The sequence below is a fragment of the Coenobita brevimanus genome, chromosome 67, assembly GCF_032717465.1.
Source record: "Coenobita brevimanus isolate Jiangsu-jjx chromosome 67, ASM3271746v2, whole genome shotgun sequence".
NCBI classification, from domain to species: Eukaryota; Metazoa; Arthropoda; class Malacostraca; order Decapoda; family Coenobitidae; genus Coenobita; species Coenobita brevimanus.
In genome coordinates, this window is record NC_137020.1 from 32,496,511 (window position 1) to 32,519,106 (window position 22,596).

Genomic DNA, 22,596 nt, shown 5'->3' on the forward strand with positions numbered 1-22,596 from the left:
GTCAACCAGCTTTATAATCTCGTTTGCATAATACTCGTGTGTGTGTGTGTGCGTGAGAGAGAGAGAGAGAGAGAGAGAGAGGGAGGGAGGGAGGGAAGGGGAGCGACTTACGTTGAAAGAGATAAAACTCGAAGAAGAGAGATGGGATTAAAGTGGGATCCAGTTCGACGCAAGATCCACTTTTCAGACCTCGCAGGATCCCGGAACAAAAGACGCGGCGCAGAAAACAAGTCAACATCGGGCCGGGAAGTGTGGAGGGAAGGGAAAGGGTCGGTGAACTCTGGAAAAATAAGTTTGAATCTTCTTTTTCTAGGGTTTCCGATCCACCACTGTATTGGTTTTGATCTTTTTACTGTGTGTGTGTGTGTGTGTGTGTGTGTGAGCTGGATTTTTTATGTGCGCTCGCGTGTGGGTGAAAAATCTGAGTATCGTGAGTTTTCTTGGCTGGAGGAAAATGTGTTTCTTGACTTCTGGGTAGTTGGATCCTCATTAATTAGGCCCCACGGTGTTGGCGGGGTTGGTGAGAGAGGTATGAACATGTCTGTACGTGTGTGTGTGTGTGTGTGTGTGTGTGTGTGTGTGTGTGTGTGTGTATGTATAAAGACAGGATTGTTGTGATAGTTTCGGTCGATGGATGAAATTGTGTTTATTAACAGTATTGGTTAGTTGAATCGTCACTGATTAGACTCCCACCGTGTTGGCAGGGAGGGAGAGGTATAGAGGAAGGCAGGAAGACAATTAGGGAGATGAGGAAGTTGGTTGTGTGTGTGTGGTAGGTCTCCATATTATAATTGCAAATCATACTAGATAGATAGATAAATAGATAGATAGAGAAACAGATAGAAGCAGGAAGTCAAATGATGAGAAGGTGTTGTGTTTGCGAGAAGCGAGCAGCGCTAAACGCTTACACGGAGGAAAGCTGACGACAGCGGCCAGTAAGGAGATGATTCAGTTAGCTGTCAGCAGTCCTCTCGTGAGAAAGTTCTGTTGCCATGAGGAAGATACGTGACACACACACCCTACTACACGAGATGTGAGGAAAGAGAGGAGAAGGAGACAAGCGACCCTATAGAGAGGTCGAGACGGAGATTAGCTTTAGAACAGAGAGAGAGAGAGAGATAGCGAGACAGGGAGGTAGCTACCCAGGACTTATACTATTATACCTGTTTAATATTTCCAAGACAAATAAAAATAGTCCCATACTATTCTTTACCTCTCCCGTCACTACATGACATCTGGTGGGGAAACTACTACAAGATATAAAAGCCGCTCGACCACAAGTCTAAAATATACTTCTCTACAAGTAACTACAAAGTCTTTATGACATGTGTGTCGTCTGTGTACATAATATGCATGTTAAAAATAAACAGTCTATGAAAGAGTTTTGTTGGAGGGATTAATTTACACCCCGTGGTGTTGGTAGGGTGGCCAGGAAGGGAAGGAGTTGGGGGAGGAGATTGGGAAGAGGGGAGGTAAGGAGTAGGGCAGGCAAGAAGGAAGGAAGGTGGGGAAGGAGGCTGAAAAGCTGTGGTGAGGAGTGAGATAAATAGGAATAAACTCGAAGACCTATTATATATTGTTATTGCTACTGCCATATCATTTAACAGGTTCCGGAGAGCGGTCTTGTAGTGAGGGAAATAATGGAAGCTTTGCCTGACTCGTCCAGTTCGAAATCTCCCTAGGCCTAAGGTAATTAAAATAGGAAAAATACGCTATAAAATTGAAAGGATGAGAGAGAGAGAGAGAGAGAGAGAGATGGGGGAGGGAGGCAAGGGGTAGAAGAGGTAGGTAGGCAGGGAGACAACGAGGACTGATTAAGGGAAGTTGAGAGAGAGAAAGAGAGAGAGAGTACTAACTCGAAGACCAGTGCGTGGAGCCTTGATTGAGGCACAGTAATGTAGTTATTCATTCCGGCTTTCATTCTTCATACGTCTTCATGCATCTTTCATTCTTGATTCAGTTATGCCCCCCCCCCTTCCCTCTCCCTCTCTCTCTCTCTCTCTCTCTCTCTCTCTCTCTCTCTTCCCCTCCAACATTTCTTTCCTCTTGTCTCTTCCCCTTCATTCCAGTCTGTACTTCCTCGTTTTTCTTTCCCTTTCTGCTTCCCTTCCACCTCCTTTCCCTCTTTCTCTCTCAAGTTTTCTTCCTCTGTCTTCACATCTGTTCTTTCTACTCTCACTCCCTCGATTCTCCTCTTCTACCTCCCTTTTTTCTGTCATTTTCTGCGTCCCTTTCCATCTCATGCACCGTTCTTCCTCCCTCATTCTCCCTCCCCTTCTTACCTTCCTCCTCCTCCTCCTCTCCCTCCCATCCCTTCCTCCCTGCCAGCCTTCACTTTACTTTATCACTTCTTCTCATATTCTCCCTCTCGTATCTGTCGCTTGTTCCACTTTTTTCATCCTGTCCTGTCCTGTCCTTCCTTCCTTCCTTCCTTCCTTCCTTTTCCTCTATCTTGTCTCCATTTTCTTGCTTCGTCCTTCCCTCCCTTTCCTTCCCCCTTTCTTCATTTTCCATATCTCTAATCCTGTCGCATGTGTGTCTGTCTCTTGTCTCCGTCCCTCCCTCCTCTTCCCCACCACCTCCTCCTTCCATTTTCATCTTCATTCGTTCCCCTTTTCCTTTCCTTCTTCCTTCCGTTTTCCTTCTTCCGTCACTCCTTCCCTCTCCACTACCTCCTCCTCTTCCCTCTATTCTTATTTCTTCCCTTCCTCGTGTTCTCCTTTTCATGCCTTCTTGCCTCGCTGGTTCCATTAAACTTCCTTTGTCACTCCTTGTCTCAAAATTCTCCCTCCTTTTTCCCGTCCCTTCGTGTCATTCTTTCCCCCTCTCCTGCCTTTCCTTCCCCCTCACCGTCCCCCCCCCTCTCTCTCTCTCTTTAATCGCCGGCAACGAACAATCCAGATCTGCGATTTTCTGTTGTGTTCTCTCGGATCTTGAAGCATGTGTCTGTTATCTTCCTCACTTTCTCTTCCATTCTCTGTTCTCCCTCTTTTCCTTCACCCTCCCTTCCTCCTCCTCCTCTCATTCTCTCCCTTCCTCCGTTCTCCCTCTTTCCTTCCCTTTAACTGTTCTCCCCCCTTCCTCCCTCCCTCCATTTTTCTGCTGACAGAGGACGATCCGGGTCTCTGCGATTCTCTATTGTCTTCTGTTTGATCTTGATTCATGTCCCTCTCACTCCCTACCCCCCTTCCCCCGCGTGCGCGCTGTCTTACAATCCCCGTGTCAGTTAACATTCTTTGTGTTTGTCTAACTTCTATCATTTTGCCTCGTTTTGTTCTGTAATACCCCCTCCCCCCGAAAGAGAGAGAGAGAGAGAGAGAGAGAGAGAGAGAGAGAGAGAGAGAGAGAGAGAACGTGTTTACAAAGACCAGAATGTTATTGAATACAGCATATACTACCTCATGGGTGAGAGTTAATTGAGGGATGGGGTTGAATAGAAGAGCAGAGGATAGGACAACGGAGGACGAGAGGAGAGGATGGGATGAGGTGGGATGGAATGGGGTAGGGTACGATGCGAGCTCAGAGGGTAGGCTAGAAGAGGATAGGAGACGATGGGGTAGGATAAGAAACGGGATAGAGAAAGTTTGGATACGATAGAGAGAAAAGTGAGTGGAGGTTAGGACAGGAGAGGAGAGAACGCGATAAGATTGGACAGGATAGGATGAGGAAATAATATGGAACAGGAGAAGTTACGATATGATAGAGGAGAGGGGAACGTGCGTCAGTAGGATAATAGAATGGGATAGGATACGATTTAATAAAATAGGAAAGGGTAGGACGTGATTGAAAAGAAGAGGATAGGGTAGGATATAAAGGATGCGTAATTGAATACAAACCATACAGGTGAAGAAAGAGGGATATAATTATAATGCCGGAGGAAGGAAAGTTACCCCCCCCCTCTCTCTCAATGTGTGTGTGTGTGTGTGTGTGTGTGTATCTATCTGTCTATCTATCTATCTCTATCCATCTTATTGCTATATCTGTCCATTTTTTCATCTGCCTGCCTTCCCTATTCGTGTCGTTATGTTTCTTCACTTCCCTCACCTTTTCGTCTCTCCACTCCTCCCTTATCCCTCTCGCTCATCCCCTCCCCTCTTCTCTTCCTTTCCTCTCCCTCTGTCCTACCCTCCTTTCTCTCTTCCTTCCCGTCACCACCCTTCTTCCCCTACCCTCTTGTTTGTCCTACCGTTCCTTCTCTTCCTGCCGTCTCCTCCCTTTATTCCTTCTCTCCTCCCTTTATTCCTTCTCTCCTCCCTTTATTCCTTCTCTCCTCTATTCCTTCCTTCCTTTCTCCCACCTCATTCCCTACCATTCTTCCACCACTCCCTTCCCTCTATTCCATTCTTTCCTCAGTCCTTCCCATCCATCAGTCACTCCCACATTCCTACCCTCCCTCCATTTTCTTCCTTCCCTCCCATCTCACTCCCTTCCATCCCTCTATTTCCCTCCCTCTTCTCTACCTCCTCCTCCCTCCTCCCTCGCCACCCAACCATTATCTGTGCCACGTCTTTGATCACAATCCCTCCCTCCCCCCTCCTTCCTCTCCAGTCTCTCTCTCATCGCTTATTCTGTTGCTCAGCCCAGTCGCCTGTTGCTCTCCCTCTCGCCCTCTCTTAATTCTCACTTTTTCTGCTCTTCCTTCATTTCTGTCACACATTCTTACATTTGTTTACCTTCATCTCATGCCCCCCCTCCCTCCCTCTCTCTCTCTCTCTACCTTATTTCATGACTACCCTCATTTTCATACTCTCCATTTCTCCCCAAGTAATCATTATTTTCATATAAAAATATATACTGTATATATATTAATGTATATATTGGCCTTTGTTTCATTCCCTTCCTGCCTTCCTCTCTTTTTCCGTCTTTCCTTTCCTCCTCCTTTCTCCCTCTCTCCAGTTGTCCATTTAGCACCAGTTTCCACAGGCTGTCGTTAACCCCCAAACTTTTTTTAATTTAGTAATTCCCGCTCCCCTGCCACCACCACCACCACCACCACCCCATACCCAGGATTCGAAACTACTCTTCACATACCCACCTCCATCCCTAGACTTTTCACTGGTTCTCCTAAGCTGCTTATCTTTTTAAAAATATGTTGTTAAATCATCGTCGTCATCATCATATTCGTTTTCCTTTCCTCCTCTTCCTCCCCCCTCTCCTCCTCCCCCCTCTCTTCCTCCCCCCTCTCCTCCTCCTCCTTCAATCTTGCATCACAAAGGCCATATCATGTTACTTAGATCTTTAGATATTCCCAGCTCAGGGTCCTTGTCTTGGTAGATTCGTGTGGATAGATAGATTGATAGGTAGATAATTCCTGATTCACACATTACATTGCAAACATTATTACATATTCAGCTTTATATTCTTTGCCGATTCATGGTAGTAAGATTGTAATAAGAGACCGTTAATGCTATCCTTGACATTTAAACATTACATTTTACCTACCATAATGCATAATTTTTGTGCTGTTGGACAGTACATTGTTACAGTTGGTAATAATGTGAGTGATGAAGCTTTACACTGTCCACTGCGTCATAGTACACGCACTGTGGTTCAGAATTGTGTGTACGGTACCACTGCAGTGTTACAACTTTGCTACAACTTACACACTATTCATTATTATATTACTGTAAATTATATGTATCCAGACAACTTAAAAATTACATATTAGCTACAAGTTAACCATTACAGTTTTGTCCACTTATTACAAAGTTATAGTATGTAAGGTCCCATTAGTGTTAGAGCATTTTGTAATATGTACAGAGCTATGATAGTGCTACGTGCTTGGCCAAAAGATACAAAATTGTGATATGTACAGTACTCTTAGTGTTGCAGAGTTGGCAACTTGTTACAGATTCCTTGTGTAACTTTTTGTACCATTACTGCAGGTTACATCAGGTTATAATTCCTTTTAGCTATAGTACTTAAGCTATCTAAGGTGTTGACCATTATGTCGTCCCGTACCATTACATCATAAAGTACAAAGGTTCATGTACTCACCCCAGAGATTATAGACAGACAAAGGATAGGGAGGGCAGATGGATTGAGAATGTTTGATACTGCTAGTTTGGTAATGTATAGAGAGACGGTGGAGGAGACGAGAGAAAATTGCTGTGTGTGTGTGTGTGTGTGTGTGTGTGTGTGTGTGTGCTAGAGGGGGGAGGGGAAGACATGTACAGATCTAAACCCAAGCTGCAGAATAGGTGCGATATATACGGTATTTGCAAAACTGAGAAGCTGAGAAACCACTGTTGCAACCTACATAAAGTGTTATTAGAGATAGATATGTTGCTATACCAAAATTGCAAGAAATATAAACATAATTGCATCCATATATAACCTCATAAGACATGCACTTATGTAGAGAGTACGACTTGCAAGCTATACAGTATACTCTGTTCATACATGGGGCACAGACTGGAAAGCAAGTCCGTTCCCTGATGCTCACCACCCTTCCTGTCACCTCTAGGACACCAGTACCTACCATCCCGTTCAGAGCTGGTGTGATGGTAGGAACAACTGTTTAAGACATGTTGAAGATCAGTCAAACTTTTAAAGAACATGTACTGAAACTGTTTCCAGCCTCTGTCCAGGAGGTATCTATCAAATTAATTTTTGTTAAATCATATAATAGTTTCCTTAATGCTAAGCCATTAATATTATGACTTAATCGTGCGTTGTAACCCTGATGTGCCAGCGATACTGTAGATGGAAGGGTGGAGGGAGAGGACAGAAGGATATGTCGAGAGAGGAAGAGCAATAACACTGGAGAAGGTAGTAAGGATGATGATAGTGGTGGCTGTGTAGAAAAATAACAGTGGAATGATGAGTGAAAAAACTGATAAGGATGAAGAAGAGGACATGTAGGAAGGTTATCTGTTCTAGATAACACAGGAGACGCTAGTAAGGGTGGTGATAGTGGCGGGGGCACAGAAAATAACACTGGAAAAAGTTGGTAAGGGTGGAGAGAGAAGCTGATAAGTATGAAGAGGACAGATAACCATTGGAAGAAGGGGCACAGCTCTACTTAAACTGGAGATGCTTGATAAGGATGCATAAGAAAGCTGATAAGAATGGAGATGAGGAAGACAGTCACCAGAGTATTAAGGAGGGATGTTGGTTTAGATAACAACGGAGGAGATAGGGATGATGATAGTGGCGGCCTGGCTCGCTAAGAAGGGAGAACGGTGGATAATGGCAGCCATGAGGAGCCAGTTGGGGGAGCTGCCCTTACCAACACCCTCCCACTGAGCACTGCCACCAGTCCAAAAGGCCAAGAGAGATAGGTGGAGTTATAGCACATACAAAACTGATCAGAATGCATAGCAACAGATATGGTGATGTAGAAGACATTGCAAAACTGATAAAAATAAGGAAGTTGATAACGATGGAGAAAGGGAATTTTGGATTGGGAAGAAAACGCGAGAAAGATTGAGATAGCACTGTAAAAGCCTGATAAGGATGGATAAGAAAGTTGATGAGGTTGGAGAAGAAGAGGGAAATGAGTACCAGCTTAGAGAACACTGGAGAAAGAGATCAGGATGATGATAGTGGCAGCGAGGCAGGATAAGAAGGCAAGGCGGTCAATAACAGCAGCCATGAGCAGCCACTGAGAGGAGCTGCCCTTGCCAACACCAGCATCCCACTGAGCACTGCCACCAGCTGCATCGTTGCCAAGCTCAACCTCGTCGTTCTTCAAGGGGGAACCAGACACTCCGGTGCGACCCAGACTTGTGGCCTGTGAAACAAGGTTTAGAGCATCACTTTCAGCTGCATAAACGCGTGTAATGTTAGCTGATATTGAATACTAGAGTTGTCCTGACGATGAGAGGATTAGTGGCTACCACCGGCCCTGTCATTGCGAAGCTTAGCCTGTTGTTACTCATGGGGGCACCCAAAACTTCAGAACGATCCAATTTGGCAGCCTGCAGAAAGAAAATATGCTAATGCCTGTCAGTAGCATGTGGGTCATTAAGGCAGTGCATTGAAATATTCATTAGGTCACCGTGCTCCAAAGTGGATGTACCCGAGTTCGGTTCCCGGGCTAGTCACACTGTTGGGCACAGTTTGCGTCCCCTTTGTCCCTATCACCAGGAATACAACTGAAGACCTGAATTTAACATCGACTGATGTGCCTCCTCAAGAAGGTTTACTAGTTATTTGTATTTGTCTTATTGCATACTTCCCCTGTCTTACATTTCCCCATCTGTGCATTGCCATACCATTATTCCAGACCCTATACCGTTATTCCAACCCCATACTGCTGCAATATCCTTTATCGACTACATGAGATTCGGCAGAGGCAATGTGGAATTACTACCGTGCAGTATTCCACTACGTCTCTCCTACCTCACCAGACTAAACAACTCCACTACACCCGTTACCGTACATTGTAGCACTCCAAGTTACACTATATTGCAGTACTCTATATTGTTCTATTGCACACACACACACACACACACACACACACACACACACACACACACACACACACACACACACACACACACACACACACACACACACACACACACACACACACACACACACACACACACACACACACACACACACACACACACACACACACACACACACACACACACACACACACACACACACACACACACACACACACACACACACACACACACACACACACACACACACACACACACACACACACACACACACACACACACACACACACACACACACACACACACACACACACACACACACACACACACACACACACACACACACACACACACACACACACACACACACACACACACACACACACACACACACACACACACACACACACACACACACACACACACACACACACACACACACACACACACACACACACACACACACACACACACACACACACACACACACACACACACACACACACACACACACACACACACACACACACACACACTGCTTTGTAATCATTCCCTTCTCCAGTATAATCTTACCGCCTTTGTATCACGTCTCCTTCAAGTTCCCCCTGGTAATATTGTGGTATCAGTAAACAAAAGCCTACACAACACAAACATGTCGGATTTGAGATTCCTCACTCCTCTACTTATCTGTGTTTATCAATGTTTATGTCTAACTTTTGTATCTTGTGCCTAAGGCCTCCCCTAGTACTGTACCGGTAATATTTTTATAGGGTCAGTTTCCACAGCATAAATATATCGGTTTTGAGAACCCCATTTTTGTCTGTCTGTCTATCGACTCTGTCTACCTATCTATCTATCCAACTTGTGTATCTCGTCTTGCTGTAAGCCCTTCCTGTTTAATATTGCAGGATCAGTACACAAAGGCATTGACAACACAAACTCATATCAGGTTTAACTTACCCCCTTCTTCCCTCCCACCCCTCTTATCCCTCTCCCTCTCCCCCTTCTTCCTCTTCCTCCTTCCCCCCTTGCCTTCCTCAAGGGTTCCTATCCATCTCTTTCATCTTAACCTTAATATTTTTCATCCATGTTTAGTACATTAACACATTTTATATTTTGATCTTCAGATTATTAAATTCAGATCTTTCTTTGTGAAGCAGGGCTAAAAGCAATTTCCCGTATCCCTTACACATTTTAATTTTACACATGGACCAAGATACATTTACTCAGCTTTGGGAATACCTCTTGTAGTGTACGTTTATTTTTAAGAGGCCATTGACCGTACTAATATAGGTAGGTTCATTCAGTGGTAGCTCTCCATGTTTTGCGATTTTTCACAATTTCCCTGACCATTACCCTGTCTCGGATGTCTCAGCATGAAGACCTCACCCCACGTCTTTCTTGATTTGCCTCCAGTCACTCTTCCCACCATCTTCATGCATTTGACCTCTCTCAGCCGCTCATTCACCTCCCTCCTATCAACATCAGCCGGTCATTCACTTCTCTCCTATCAACATGCCCAAACTTTCTTAGTCCACTAGGTTATGACCGGCTATATTTATTATTTATCTCTCGCAGCACACGTCTCAGTTCTGCCTCAATGAAACCTTACACACCCATAATTATGATCGTCATCGTCTTCCCACTCTCCCACCTTACTACCCCCCACTCCCTGTTTTACTCACCTGTCTGGCGTAACTCTGGAGACACAGGAGGTGGGCGAGTGAGACGACAGGTCGCTTGAGAGAGTCCGGGAGTGGGTCGGAGTGGGGGGAGTGGGAGAGCCATGCCAGCACCCCACTGAGTAGCACACTCACAGTCGTCAGCACCATCTCCACCACGCCTAGTTTCACTGTGAGAAGGAGAAAAGTTTGGAATTGAGTGAGAGGGATGAATGAAGTCAGATGAAAGGGAGAAGGAGAGGGGTGAGGAGTGAGAGAAAAGAGGTGTTTGAGGGGGAAAAATTGAGGAGGGGGGAGTTTGGGAGTGGGCCAGAATGAGGGAAGAGGGACAGCCAGGCCATGACACTATTCAGTATTACATTCGCAGCTGTCGATATTTAATACTGCTAGCTTCACTGTGCGTGTGTGTGTGTGTGTGTGTGTGTGTGTGTGTGTGTGTGTGAGAGAGAGAGAGAGAGAGAAAAAAAAATATCGATACCCCACCCAATTTCACTTAAACATTTGTCAGTAACACCTGCAGCAGTACTAGCTTTACAGTGGGAGGGAGGTGTAAGGGGCAAGTTCGTCCATTTAAACAGATGAAGGAACTGAATTCAATACCCAACCCACAATACCACAAACTATCCACAAACCGCAATACATTATACTCATTTCACCTTAACTTGGCTCAGATTTTCTTCCTTCTCCTGGTTATTTAACGTAGCTCAGTGGCAGAAAAAACTGGTACTACAGTCCTACACCATTTCCATAGCATTTCTTGGTGACTAGTACCATATATATATTTACATATATATTTTTTTATACAGCTCAGGATTCAAGTAGAGGAGAAGGCAGTTTTAAGTCAAGTGAAAATATAACCAGCTTATTTATTTTTATTTTTATTTCAGGGCCAAATACAGTACTTACCAATGAGGGGAGCATGTGAAGGGTTGTGGGCGACGTTGACCTTGGCGAATGAGAGGAAGAGGAAGTGACACAGCAGCAGCATGCCCCCGAGGGTCACCTTAGGCCCGGGTAGCGTCACCGGCAGCAGGAACACCACCAGCGTCAACAGCGTCAGGCCTTGGAATGCAGGTAAAGGTTAGTGTTCGAGGCTGGCTGCAGATTTTAAGGTCCAGGATAAGGGGAAATATGAACCTATGCACTCTATTGCGTATCTTTCATTTTATTTGTTATTTACAGGATGATTTTGACTCGGGAAGATCCTCCGGTAATGAATGTGCTTAAGGAGGATACATTGGCAGTAAGCCCTCGAGGTCGAAAAGCCTTCCCTGAGCCGAATAATGATCTGGAGCAACAAAAATATACGAGTTAAGTCATCGTAGTTTGTTGGTAGGGTGAGGAGATGGCAGTTCTAGATCAGGTTAGAGTAAAATGAGTATAGCTAGACGACCCAACCCATAACTTACAAATAGCAGGCGTCTTGACTAGCCAGGTGTATGCTGGTGCGTTGCGACGTACGTAGATTGACACCAATACGTCTGTGTACAGCTCCTCACAGCAATCGTAAGATTTTATTTCCCGCACCGCGCTGGTACTCACTATCTTCCACTCCGTTGTGCTGATGTTCAGTCCGCTTGCCCCTACTTTATGTTGAATTTCATCCTATGGAGAGAGTGGGAAGGAAATGAATGAATGAGGAAGGAATTGGGTGAATGGGAGGGAAACCGAATGAGTAGGGAAGAAATAGTGTGAATGGAGGGGCAGTAAAATGAGTAAGGAAGGGATAGAGTGAATGGGAAGGGAATAGAATGAATGAAGAGAGGGAGAATGAATGGGGAGTGAATGGGAGTTGAATGAGTGAGGATGGAGTAGAGTGAATGGGGAATGAATAGAATGAATGAGGATGTAGACTGGGAAGGGGGTAAAATGAAGTGGAAGATAGGGAATGAGTAGGGTTTTCCGTTTCCAGTGTTCCACCTTACCCGACCTTACCTGCCATCTCGTCGTGGGGAATGCAGGGACACCAGTTTAACCGTTTTGTCTCAGGCTTTAGAGTATTAGTGACTGAGGGAGTTATACGCGAACCATGTATGTGTGTGTGCGCGCGCTTTTGGTTCTTGCACCCATTGTCAGAAATCAGTTTTAAATACCAGTACTTCATTTTGACATAAAAAATTCACACTACAGTTAAGATATGGCAGTACAGAAGTAGTTTTAAAAAAACACGACCAACCATGGAAACACACGTAGTGGCTAAAAACTTAAATAATATTTTCATTGAACTGGCTAGCGTGACTTGCGCCCCCAAGGGGTGCACGCACCCCAGGTTAAGGTGTAAGACCAAACTTAGATGATCAGTATTAATCTTTCCATTTGTGGTGGTATTCGAGATATTTCTGCATTTTTTACACTGTTCTACACCTTGACTCGCAACAGCCCTACTTACCCCTGCACCCTACAACACCTAACTACACCCCATACACTCACCATAGCATCCCCGGACACTGTCATATCCAGTATCCCGGCATCGTAAACCCAAGAACCAATCTTGAGGCTACAGTCGTGTTCGTCGTGGGGCCAGTAGGTAGCGTCCATGATACAGGTGAAATGCAGGAGGAGGGACGGCACGTAGAGGATTCGGCCCGACGGGTACACCAGGATGTGGTATTGTGGGTTGGCCGTTACCAGCGTACGGTCTGGGTCACCACTGGAATAATCAGGAAACTGCAGGAATATATAAAAAAAAAAATAGCATCGAATTAAAGGTGTTAAGAAAAAAATAAAGCACTTTGCCAAAAGGTAAATTGTGAGTCCCCGTGACAGAAGGTATTGTTAGCTTTTTCTTTAGCCTTTTCTTGTTGCCTACAGGCGACTTTACTGATTAGTGGTTGATGGTAGCAGGAATAATAACGAAAAAAAAGTGTCAAGAGATTAAAGATGTTAAAATGATAAATATAATATTCGGCACAACGAATACATGTGGTTGGCGATGATCATGTGCCAGTCTCTGGGACTAGATTTTTATCACTTCGGATCGATGACTTAGTTTAGGATTTTATCAGTGGACGATTTGCTAAGGAACTGTAATGTTGAACAGGTAGTTTACGGTACAGCTAACATCTCCAGTTCCAAAAGTTAAGCTGAGTAAAATGGTCTGGGAGATAGTAAAACAGGAATCAGTAAATACTTCACCGGACTGAAGGGACTAATTCTGTTCACATACAACAATACTCCTTGTTTCAGGATAGATTTACCAGATAATTAAATGCTGTCTTAATGTAACAGCATTCTTCCCTCTCCCCTCGTTTTTAGGTCGTATTTATTATATATGGTGTAATCAGGAAGGCTGGGATTCATGCTTAGGTGTTTATGTTCCCTCAATTATCTCCATATCTTTAAGAAACTGTACTATATATATTTTAACGAACTTATACGATCCATGGCTAGATGTTTATGTTCCCTTAATTAACTCTGTGTCTTTAACTACTATATATTCGTTAACGAACTTATATTGACTGTCGGATACGTTTAAGTGAAGCTACAGAAAGTGATGAATGTTTTGGCGTATCAGATAGAGCCGGGATTCCGGGGGCTTGAATGATCAGTGAATGGAAGCGTGGCCCATTGGATTGGGCAAAATTGGGCTGTCTGGATGTTGCTACTCCTAACCCTGCCTTAGGGTGGGAAAGGAGGTCCGGATGATGATGATACTTCTTGATCAAATGTAGTGTTCGTAATTACGTAACGGCAGTATATTCCATAATTAACTATATAACCTCAATTAGCCCTATTATTCTCTATTCAGGTCCTACCCATTATAAACGGTGAAATCCGGAACCCAGATGGTGGTGGGGTCCATGCCGAGATGTTTGATGCCCTGGTGTTTACTCTCATCCCACTTCAGTCGCGGGTCCGTCCACTCCTGTATGTGAAGTGAGTAGAGGAAGGTTTAGGATTGTGCAGAGAAATATTTGTCAAGTGGGCCAGAGCTAAGAAACATACTCACCATGTTAAGACAGTCGTAATCATTCTTATTCATCATAGTCTTAATCTCCGTCATTTTCATCATCACCAAGAACACCAACAACAACACGACCCATATTTCCACCTAAATTTGAGGTGAGGTATAATTAAAGGTGAATTAATCATCATCATCCGATCACCTGGCATCTCACAAGTACTGATTCCTACACGTAAAGCAGCTGCATTGATCCTAATAATGTTTTGCCGAGTTAGATTAACTTCGCTCCAACTGATGCACAAAATAAGAGAGAAAACTGGTGAAGCATTTGAAGTTGGAAAGTATAAAGTTAATTAACACATTCCGCGTTTCTTTTTATGCATTCCGACATCCAGACTTAGCTTGGGAGGTTTATCAAAGATTCCAGGGGCTTGAATGGTGAGTGAATGATTGTGTGGACCACTTTATTTAGACCTTATCTCACCCAATCCTTAGGTGGGAAAAAGAGATGTGGATGATGCTGATGATACCACGCCTGTACGCTATTCACCTACTCGGCTAACATTTTTACTATTTGTAGCTTGTTCCTTTTAGCTCAGTGACAGGATATACCACTCCGTACGGTATGAAGGCGTCTCAGTAAACAGATAGATAAATATATAGGTCGATAGATAGTTTGTACTTACTAAGGAAAGCCAGACATGAACATCCAGGCGGTGATTCTCCTCATACTGGAAGAAAAAAGAAAAAAAATGGCGTTAGTCCCTTACTCAAATCGGACAAGATTTTGTCGATGGTCCTCGTGTCTGAGATTTTTTTTTTTTTTTTTTTAATTTCAGTTAATACCAGATGATTTTATTTAATGCAGGAAAACCCACATTGGCAAAGAGATTGTTGTAATATTTTCAGCAATCCATCAGTCTTCAATCGGTCAGTCTAGAGACCCATAGGTTCTCTAGGTCAAACGAAGGCACACTTCCTCATTAGCAAGTGCCCATATCGAGGTTGGCCATGGTACAGGTGATGTTTTCTACAGAGTGGAAGGCAAATCAACTGCCAAAACCAGCTTATTCCCAACAGTTGCTGGAAAGTAAAAAAACAACAAAAAAATCCCTTAATAATATTTGTAACAATATATGAGTCAGGTTGGGCACTGACTATGTACAGTACTTGTGGCTCGTGTTTCTAGCCTAAGCATGAAGATTGTGTGTAATTACCAAGCCTGTAGTCACTTTGTTCTCTTGGCAGTACCTCCCAGGCTGCAGTGTAGTTATGTATTATACTCTGTGATTTTATTATTCATTTATCTCTTCAGAACAAGTCCCAGCACAGGAATGTCGCCGAGGCAAGATTCACAGTGGGGAAAGTAACACATTGGCTTTACTCTCCAGGTCATAACGAAATACCATAGTTGCTACTCTAAAGATTTTGGTTTTCTGTGAATTAACAAGGCAGACCCCCATTCTCCTTCGAAGCTGATTCTTGGTTTATTTATTTCTGTGTCTGTTTGCACTTTGCTGTTTCACTCTGTATGTTTTGAATTAGTCTCAAATGGGGTTTTGAAGTAAGTCTTGACTATGTTAAGCATAATGTCATGTAATTGGTTAGTTATATATTGATCATTAGAGGTGTAAGTTATTTCGTTTTGGTATACTGTATGATAACGTTAATATTTACTCATGACATCAGTATTTTTTGACGATGTTTTTGGTGCGTGTCGTTATTGTACTCCTTACTTCTACTTGGCCTCAGATTGTCATCTCCCCATCTTGAAACGCTGCGTTTGTCAGGATGAATTAAAACCAGAATGTGATGCTAGTCACAAAGAAGTGCTATGGAAAGGATGTAGAACCGCAACATGTGTGTGGGTGGGTGTGTTTTAGCATTCGAGCAGAATGTGTTTTACATAACAAAAATGTAACAAAACTTGTTTTCCTCTAATGAAAATGGTGGGGGTACACCCCCCCCACACCCTCTGCACTGCGGAATTGGAATTAATGTATGAGTTGGATCATTAACATATAAATGAAGAATGAATGAGAGGTAAAAACAACACACGTGGGAGGTAGGAGGACAAGAAAAGACGAGTAGGGATTGACGAATGAGTAGAAGGACTGAATGAGATGCTAAAGGAGTGAGTGGAGTGGGGAGTGAATGGGACGGGGAATAGGCAGACCTCAGCTGCATTAACCCTCTATAATACTTTCAACTGGCCTGGGAGAGTCAGTGAATGGGGTAGGGAGGCTGGGAAAGGAAGGGAGGAAGGCCTCTCTCTCTCTCTCACACACACACACACACATACACACACACACACACACGCGCACGCACGCACGCACGCACGCACGCACGCACGCACGCACGCACGCACGCACGCACGCACGCACGCACGCACACACACACACACACACACACACACACACACACACACACACACACACACACACACACACACACACACACACACACACACACACACACACACACACACACACACACACACACACACACACACACACACACACACACACACACACACACACTCTTCTTTATCTATTTATTAATATCTCTGTCTTCCCAGCTCCATCTCTCCTCTGTCTGTTCCCAGTCTTTTTCCTTCCTTTCTTTCCCCCTCTTTCTTGGGTCTTCCTCGTCTCTCTTCTCTGTCTTCCTCAATTCCTTCTCCCTTCTTTCTTCCCCCATCTCCTCTGTCAAGTCTCCCGTGCCTTTCGTACATTTCCCCATCATTTTCTTACTCCACTCCCTCGCAGATTATTCAGTCTGTCCCTCCTTTATCCTCCTACTCACCATGTCGAGGTGTTGTATCCTGAAGGACCCAAAGGTTATGTTGTTGTACTCCTGCGGCAGCGCCTCCTTGTTGTACTCCCGCAGCAGACTCTTACGCAGCTCCTCCTCTGCCCTCACTCGTGTCGTGTCAGTCCGCACTGTTGGCAGGAGGAGGAGGACGTTAGTGAGAGGGGGGAAAAAGGGTGGAGGGGATGGAAGGCATGTGTGAGAGAAGAGAGGGTGAGGGGAACGGACTGGAATGATGATATGGGAGAAGATGGAGTGGAATGGTGGTGGGTAGGGGTGGGGGAGTTAGTAGGAGGAAAGGGGGGTACAGTATCCACGATGACTCGCCTTTTGTCTTCTCATGTTGGGCATTTTTCCTCCACAAATCTACTTCAGCGTTTAAGAGACGACGACCAAGCCTAGCGGAGGCAACCGACGTGAAGATGAGAGCGTCGTCTTGTAAAAGAAAAAAAAAGTCTTTGCTTAATAGAAATGGTCTGAGAAGAGGAGAGAAAGGAAGGGAAGGGAGGGAAGAACGGAAGGAAAGGAGAGAGGAAAGAAAAAGGTGGAAAAAGAAAGGAGACTTGTTGAGGGGAGAGAAATAGAGAAAAACGTGTGGAAGAGGAAGGTGGGAGTGAGAGATTTGGAGAAGGTGAGGAGGGAGTCATCATCAGTATTATATTCCTGTGAAAATTTAGCTCGATTTTCAGGTATAGGCAAACTCGACTCATTCCTGCAAACTAAATGACGTTCCCTGGTTGTTTATAAACCATACAGTAGAGAACGTTCCTGAGAGAGAGACCACATTGACCTTACCCGTAGGAAAGAAAAAAGGGACGAGAGGAAGAACGGAGGAGAAGGGGGAAGGAGGAAAGATGAAGGAGATAAAGATGAGGAAGAATGAGGAGGGAAAGGAAGGGAAAGGAGAGGGAGGATGTGAAAGTAAATGTAAATTGGACAAGACGGGCACAGATTGGAAGAAGCCAGCACCCACTCCTCCCTTGATAGATACATGGAGTAGATAGAACAGACAGACAGATAGACCGTCAGATGGATGCGATAGATAGCGTACGGATATTCATAGTAGATGGATGCTGCTGGATACGAAAGGTAGAGTATTTGATTGCGACAGGTGTACATTGTATAAAATAATACAAAAACTTAAGGACACAGCATAGAGGGTCCGGAATTAGGTATGGTATTTTGATCTACCTGTACAAGCGCTTTAAAGCTGAGAGAGAGAGAGAGAGACTGCTCAGAATTTCCAAGTGGGTGGAAACGCAGTCGATGTGAGATGAGGCGGAAAATGAGAGAGAGAGACAGAGAGAGAGAGAGAGAATTTTGAAATGAGGAACGGGGGTGGTATAGATGGAAGAGTGAAGACATGAAGTATGACGAAGGGAGGATGGAGGGGAGGAGGGAAGAGAAGGATGAGAAGGGAAGGGAAGAAACTGGGGGAAAAAGTGAATGAAAGGGAAATGAAGGATGGAAAGACAAAAAAAAGGTAAGTGGTGAGGAAGGAGGAGCAAGGAAGGAAGGAAAGGTAAAGAAAAGAAGGAATGAACGAAGGAAGGGAGGGTAAGAGGAAGAGATTATGCCTTTCACAATATTAAATTGCTCTAAGACGTTGCTTAACATTCACATCAGCATGGCAGAGGAGGAAGAGGGAAGAAGAGGAGGAGGAGAAAGGAGGATAAAGAAAAGCAGGAAAATAGAGAGAGGCGATGATAAAGGAAGAAGGACAAGGTATCACACACACACACACACACACACACACACACACACACACACACACACACACACACACACACACACACACACACACACACACACACACACACACACACACACACACACACACACACACACACACACACACACACACACACACACACACACACACACACACACACACACACACACACACACACACACACACACACACACACACACACACACACACACACACACACACACACACACACACACACACACACACACACACACACACACACACACACACACACACACACACACACACACACACACACACACACACACACACACACACACACACACACACACACACACACACACACACACACACACACACACACACACACACACACACACACACACACACACACACACACACACACACACACACACACACACACACACACACACACACACACACACACACACACACACACACACACACACACACACACACACACACACACACACACACACACACACACACACACACACACACACACACACACACACACACACACACACACACACACACACACACACACACACACACACACACACACACACACACACACACACACACACTGGTTATTCTCTGCTTAATACGCATATCCTAATTGGACTAATCAGCTAAGCGTGACCCATACTCACACGCACGCATAATTTGATTAACATGAACACACGAACTCATCCTGTGACACACACACACACACACACACACACACACACACACACACACACACACACACACACACACACACAAGGGCTGGAGTTAATAGTTGTTAAGTCATGATGATGCTCCGACTGACCCCCTCCCCCCCCTCTCTCTCTCTCTCTCTCTCTCTCTCTGGGTTATTTAACTTAGCTCAGTGGTAGAAAAAGACAACAGTGCGGCTTCACCTACTTTTCATAGCATTGCTTCGTGACTAGCATCATATTATAATGTTAAGCTGTTTCTACAACTTGGCATTCAAGATGAGGGGATGACAGTTTTAAGCCAAATTATGGTGAAAAAAGTATAGTATCGTTGTAGTGCTGGTCTGTTATAACACTGAATTCATGATGGAGAGATAACCGTTTTAGTCCAAGTTAAAGTAGGAAGAGTATAGAGCGTCTGGCAATAGATAGATAGATAGATAGATAGATATATGGAGCTCATTCGTGGCCGCGTAGTGTGAGTTTTTATGAGAAACACTAACACGTCAGCTGCCTGTAATTGGAGCTCTGTCGAGTTTATACGAGTCAGCACTTTTCACCTAACACTTATTTCAGGATCATTGCGTCTGGACAGTATTACGTCTTTTAATCCCTTCACTCCGATGACGTAATTTTAGTTTATTCTTGCAGTTTCCAGACGACTTGACTCAAGTGTGGGTAGGATCTCCAGTTGTAAGGTGGTTATTAAAAGTTATAACTGCCCCTCCAGGTCCAAAAATCTTCCTAAGCCCGAATGAAATTGTCTGGAGATGTCAGTAATAAATTTTTAATAGGTCTTCGCGCTGAAAGGAGATGCCGTGAGATTATGGAGATCTCAGTGTGAAAAGAAAAGGTCACATCAATATTCTCTTCATACGAGTACCATTTGTAGTTTATTATTTACAGAGATCGCGGTGTGAAAATATAACTCGCAAACCATATCCTATTCAGACCTGTTATGTTTTATTTATTCAGACGATCGCCAGATACTGCTGTTCAGCTACACTGCTACAGGAAAACCCTCGGATCTAAATGGATATTACTACTTACAGGTACAGGGGTCCTGTACATTGCCTTTTAGATGAGTAGTCTAGTCCTTTGATGACTAACGAAAAACATCAGTCATCTTTTGATGGCATAAACCATGCATACAGGGCAAGACACTCTGATTGGACTGTTCTAACATAATATCTTAGAATATGCTATGTATACAGTGCCTTATTACGAGCGAAGGCGAAACCCTCGCGAGTCTCTCGTCAAGTAGTGGCATTTTCTCACTTTTGAGCGGCCCAACCCGGCCCGGTCTTACCCAGCTTGGGCCGACCGTAACGCTCTTGAGAAGCTTTTGTCTCAGCTACCACAGGACCGATCACTGAGTGGTTTGCACCATATGATACTTTATTTTTGACAGGTTTCATCACAGTCAGGCAGTGCACGTGACACGCGCCAAGGGCAGCATGTCGAAAATCTGCAAAAAGGGGGCCACAGGCCAGACACAGTTGTAAAGGCATGAAACTTGGTAGGTAGATAGCCATCAATATACTTTTGGCATCCTCGGGGTGTAAGGCGACATTTCAGTGCTTTTGGATATAAATGGCCTCACTCGTACCTCGCCGACAGAGGCATTTTACTGGTATATAGATAGATAGGTACAGGTATAGATAAATAAACAGTATATAGATAGGTGGACTGTGATTGTATTGCGTCCAATCCTTATATGAGAAAGTCTGGAGCATGATATGATGATTAACTATTAATATTTCTTGCAGGATGGAACTGGCTGAACAAGGGACACTAGTAAGCAGAACAAGATGAATCCCTCGACTCCGGACCCCCCCCAGAAGGTCAACCAACAACATTATCATCATTACACTCACCTCAGCCACAGGCACCACACAGCCACCATCACCACCAGAATTAAATGCAGGTGTACGTGCGTGTGAAATTATTAAGCTAGGTAGCCTTAGCAGCCTCATCTGTCAGTGTCAGGTCTGCATCAGCCAGAGTCATTTACTGCATCTGTCATTTATATCTTGCCATTAGTCAAAGGCAGCAAGAGAAACGAGTGGATTATCATGTGTCGTGGGGGTGGGAAAGGCGTTGATGAGTTGGGACAGAAACACCTGGAGATCGGTATATCATGCCGCTTTTCATAGGATGCTGAGTCAGATATTAGGTAGGTAGAAATGGAGTCAGATACTGTGTGTGTGTATGTGTGTGTGTGTATAGCAGTTAGTAGTAGTCCCCATAGCAACCATCTTTTACTACAACTACCCCATCAGCCATCACAAGTACCACTATCATCCACCACCACAGCTACCGTCAACCAACAAAACTACTGCCATCCCCAACTACCACTATCAGTCAACAGCTACCACCTTCAACTACCACAACGACCCCCATTGACCCCGGATGGTGGTAATTTAAGCTGTCTCAACCATATCAGTGTTGTGCTGAGAGAGAGAGAGAGAGAGAGAGAGAGAGAGATTGGAAGTAATGATGTGGAAAGATTGACTGCAAGTGCTAAAAAGAGAGAAGGAAGGAAAGTAAGAGAAAGAGAGAGGGAGGGGCAGCTGCAAGGAATCATTAGAAAGAATTAATTGGGAAGGAGGAAAAAACGAACAGACGAGAGAAGAAGATAGGTTGGGAAGAACAGAAGGATGGTATGAGAAAGCAGAGTCCCCCCAAAAAAAAAAGTGAAAAAGGTAAGGAAAGAAGGAAGCGTGAAAGTAAAGCTACACCCTAAATGCACACATCCCCACACTTTAACTCCCCCAAGCTTGGCCTAAGCAGGGAAGTGTGTGTGATTGAGAGTAAAGTGATGGAGTGAATGGAGGGCCGGGTGTGTGTTTAGGGAGGCACTGAGACGACCAGGTGGTGGTGAAGTTATTACTTGGAGGCGGTTGAAGGCTAAAATGGTACAGTCATAGAGAGTTAGGAGGAGGGTAGGACAGGTGCAAGGCGCAGCGTAGAAAAAGTAGATAGTATTAGACACAGTAGTATATATCATTACTAGTCGGACCATTGAAACTTACAATCGTCCGCCCATAAGAGATCGTTTTTTTTTTTTTCCCCCTACTTAAAGGACACTCCAAGGGATCCATAACAGCTGGTACTAGTGGAATCTGTATCACCGTTTTTGTGTGATGCTCCGAAATGAGTTCGCATTTCAGTGAAGCACATACAGACGCGAATGTAGGGTTAAAGAATTAGGTAATTGACTTGTGGCAAGATTGTGTACACGACTCGTGATGCTTGTTCTGCAGATTTAGAGTTGAGATCCCAGCTGTGGGGGTAAGTGTTAAAGTGGGTTGTGAAGATGATTTTGTTG

General features: G+C 44.4%; 1 protein-coding gene across 1 annotated transcript in view; it reads left to right on the plus strand.

Annotated features, from left to right (window-relative positions):
- Positions 1–5,902, plus strand: part of LOC145405613 (uncharacterized) — a 52,109-nt gene extending 46,207 nt beyond the window's left edge. The window contains exon 8 of the mRNA XM_080276939.1: positions 5,886–5,902. Coding sequence (XP_080133065.1) covers positions 5,886–5,902 — 17 coding nt within the window. The remainder of the gene's footprint in view (positions 1–5,885) is intronic.
- The last annotated feature ends 16,694 nt before the right edge of the window (positions 5,903–22,596 follow it).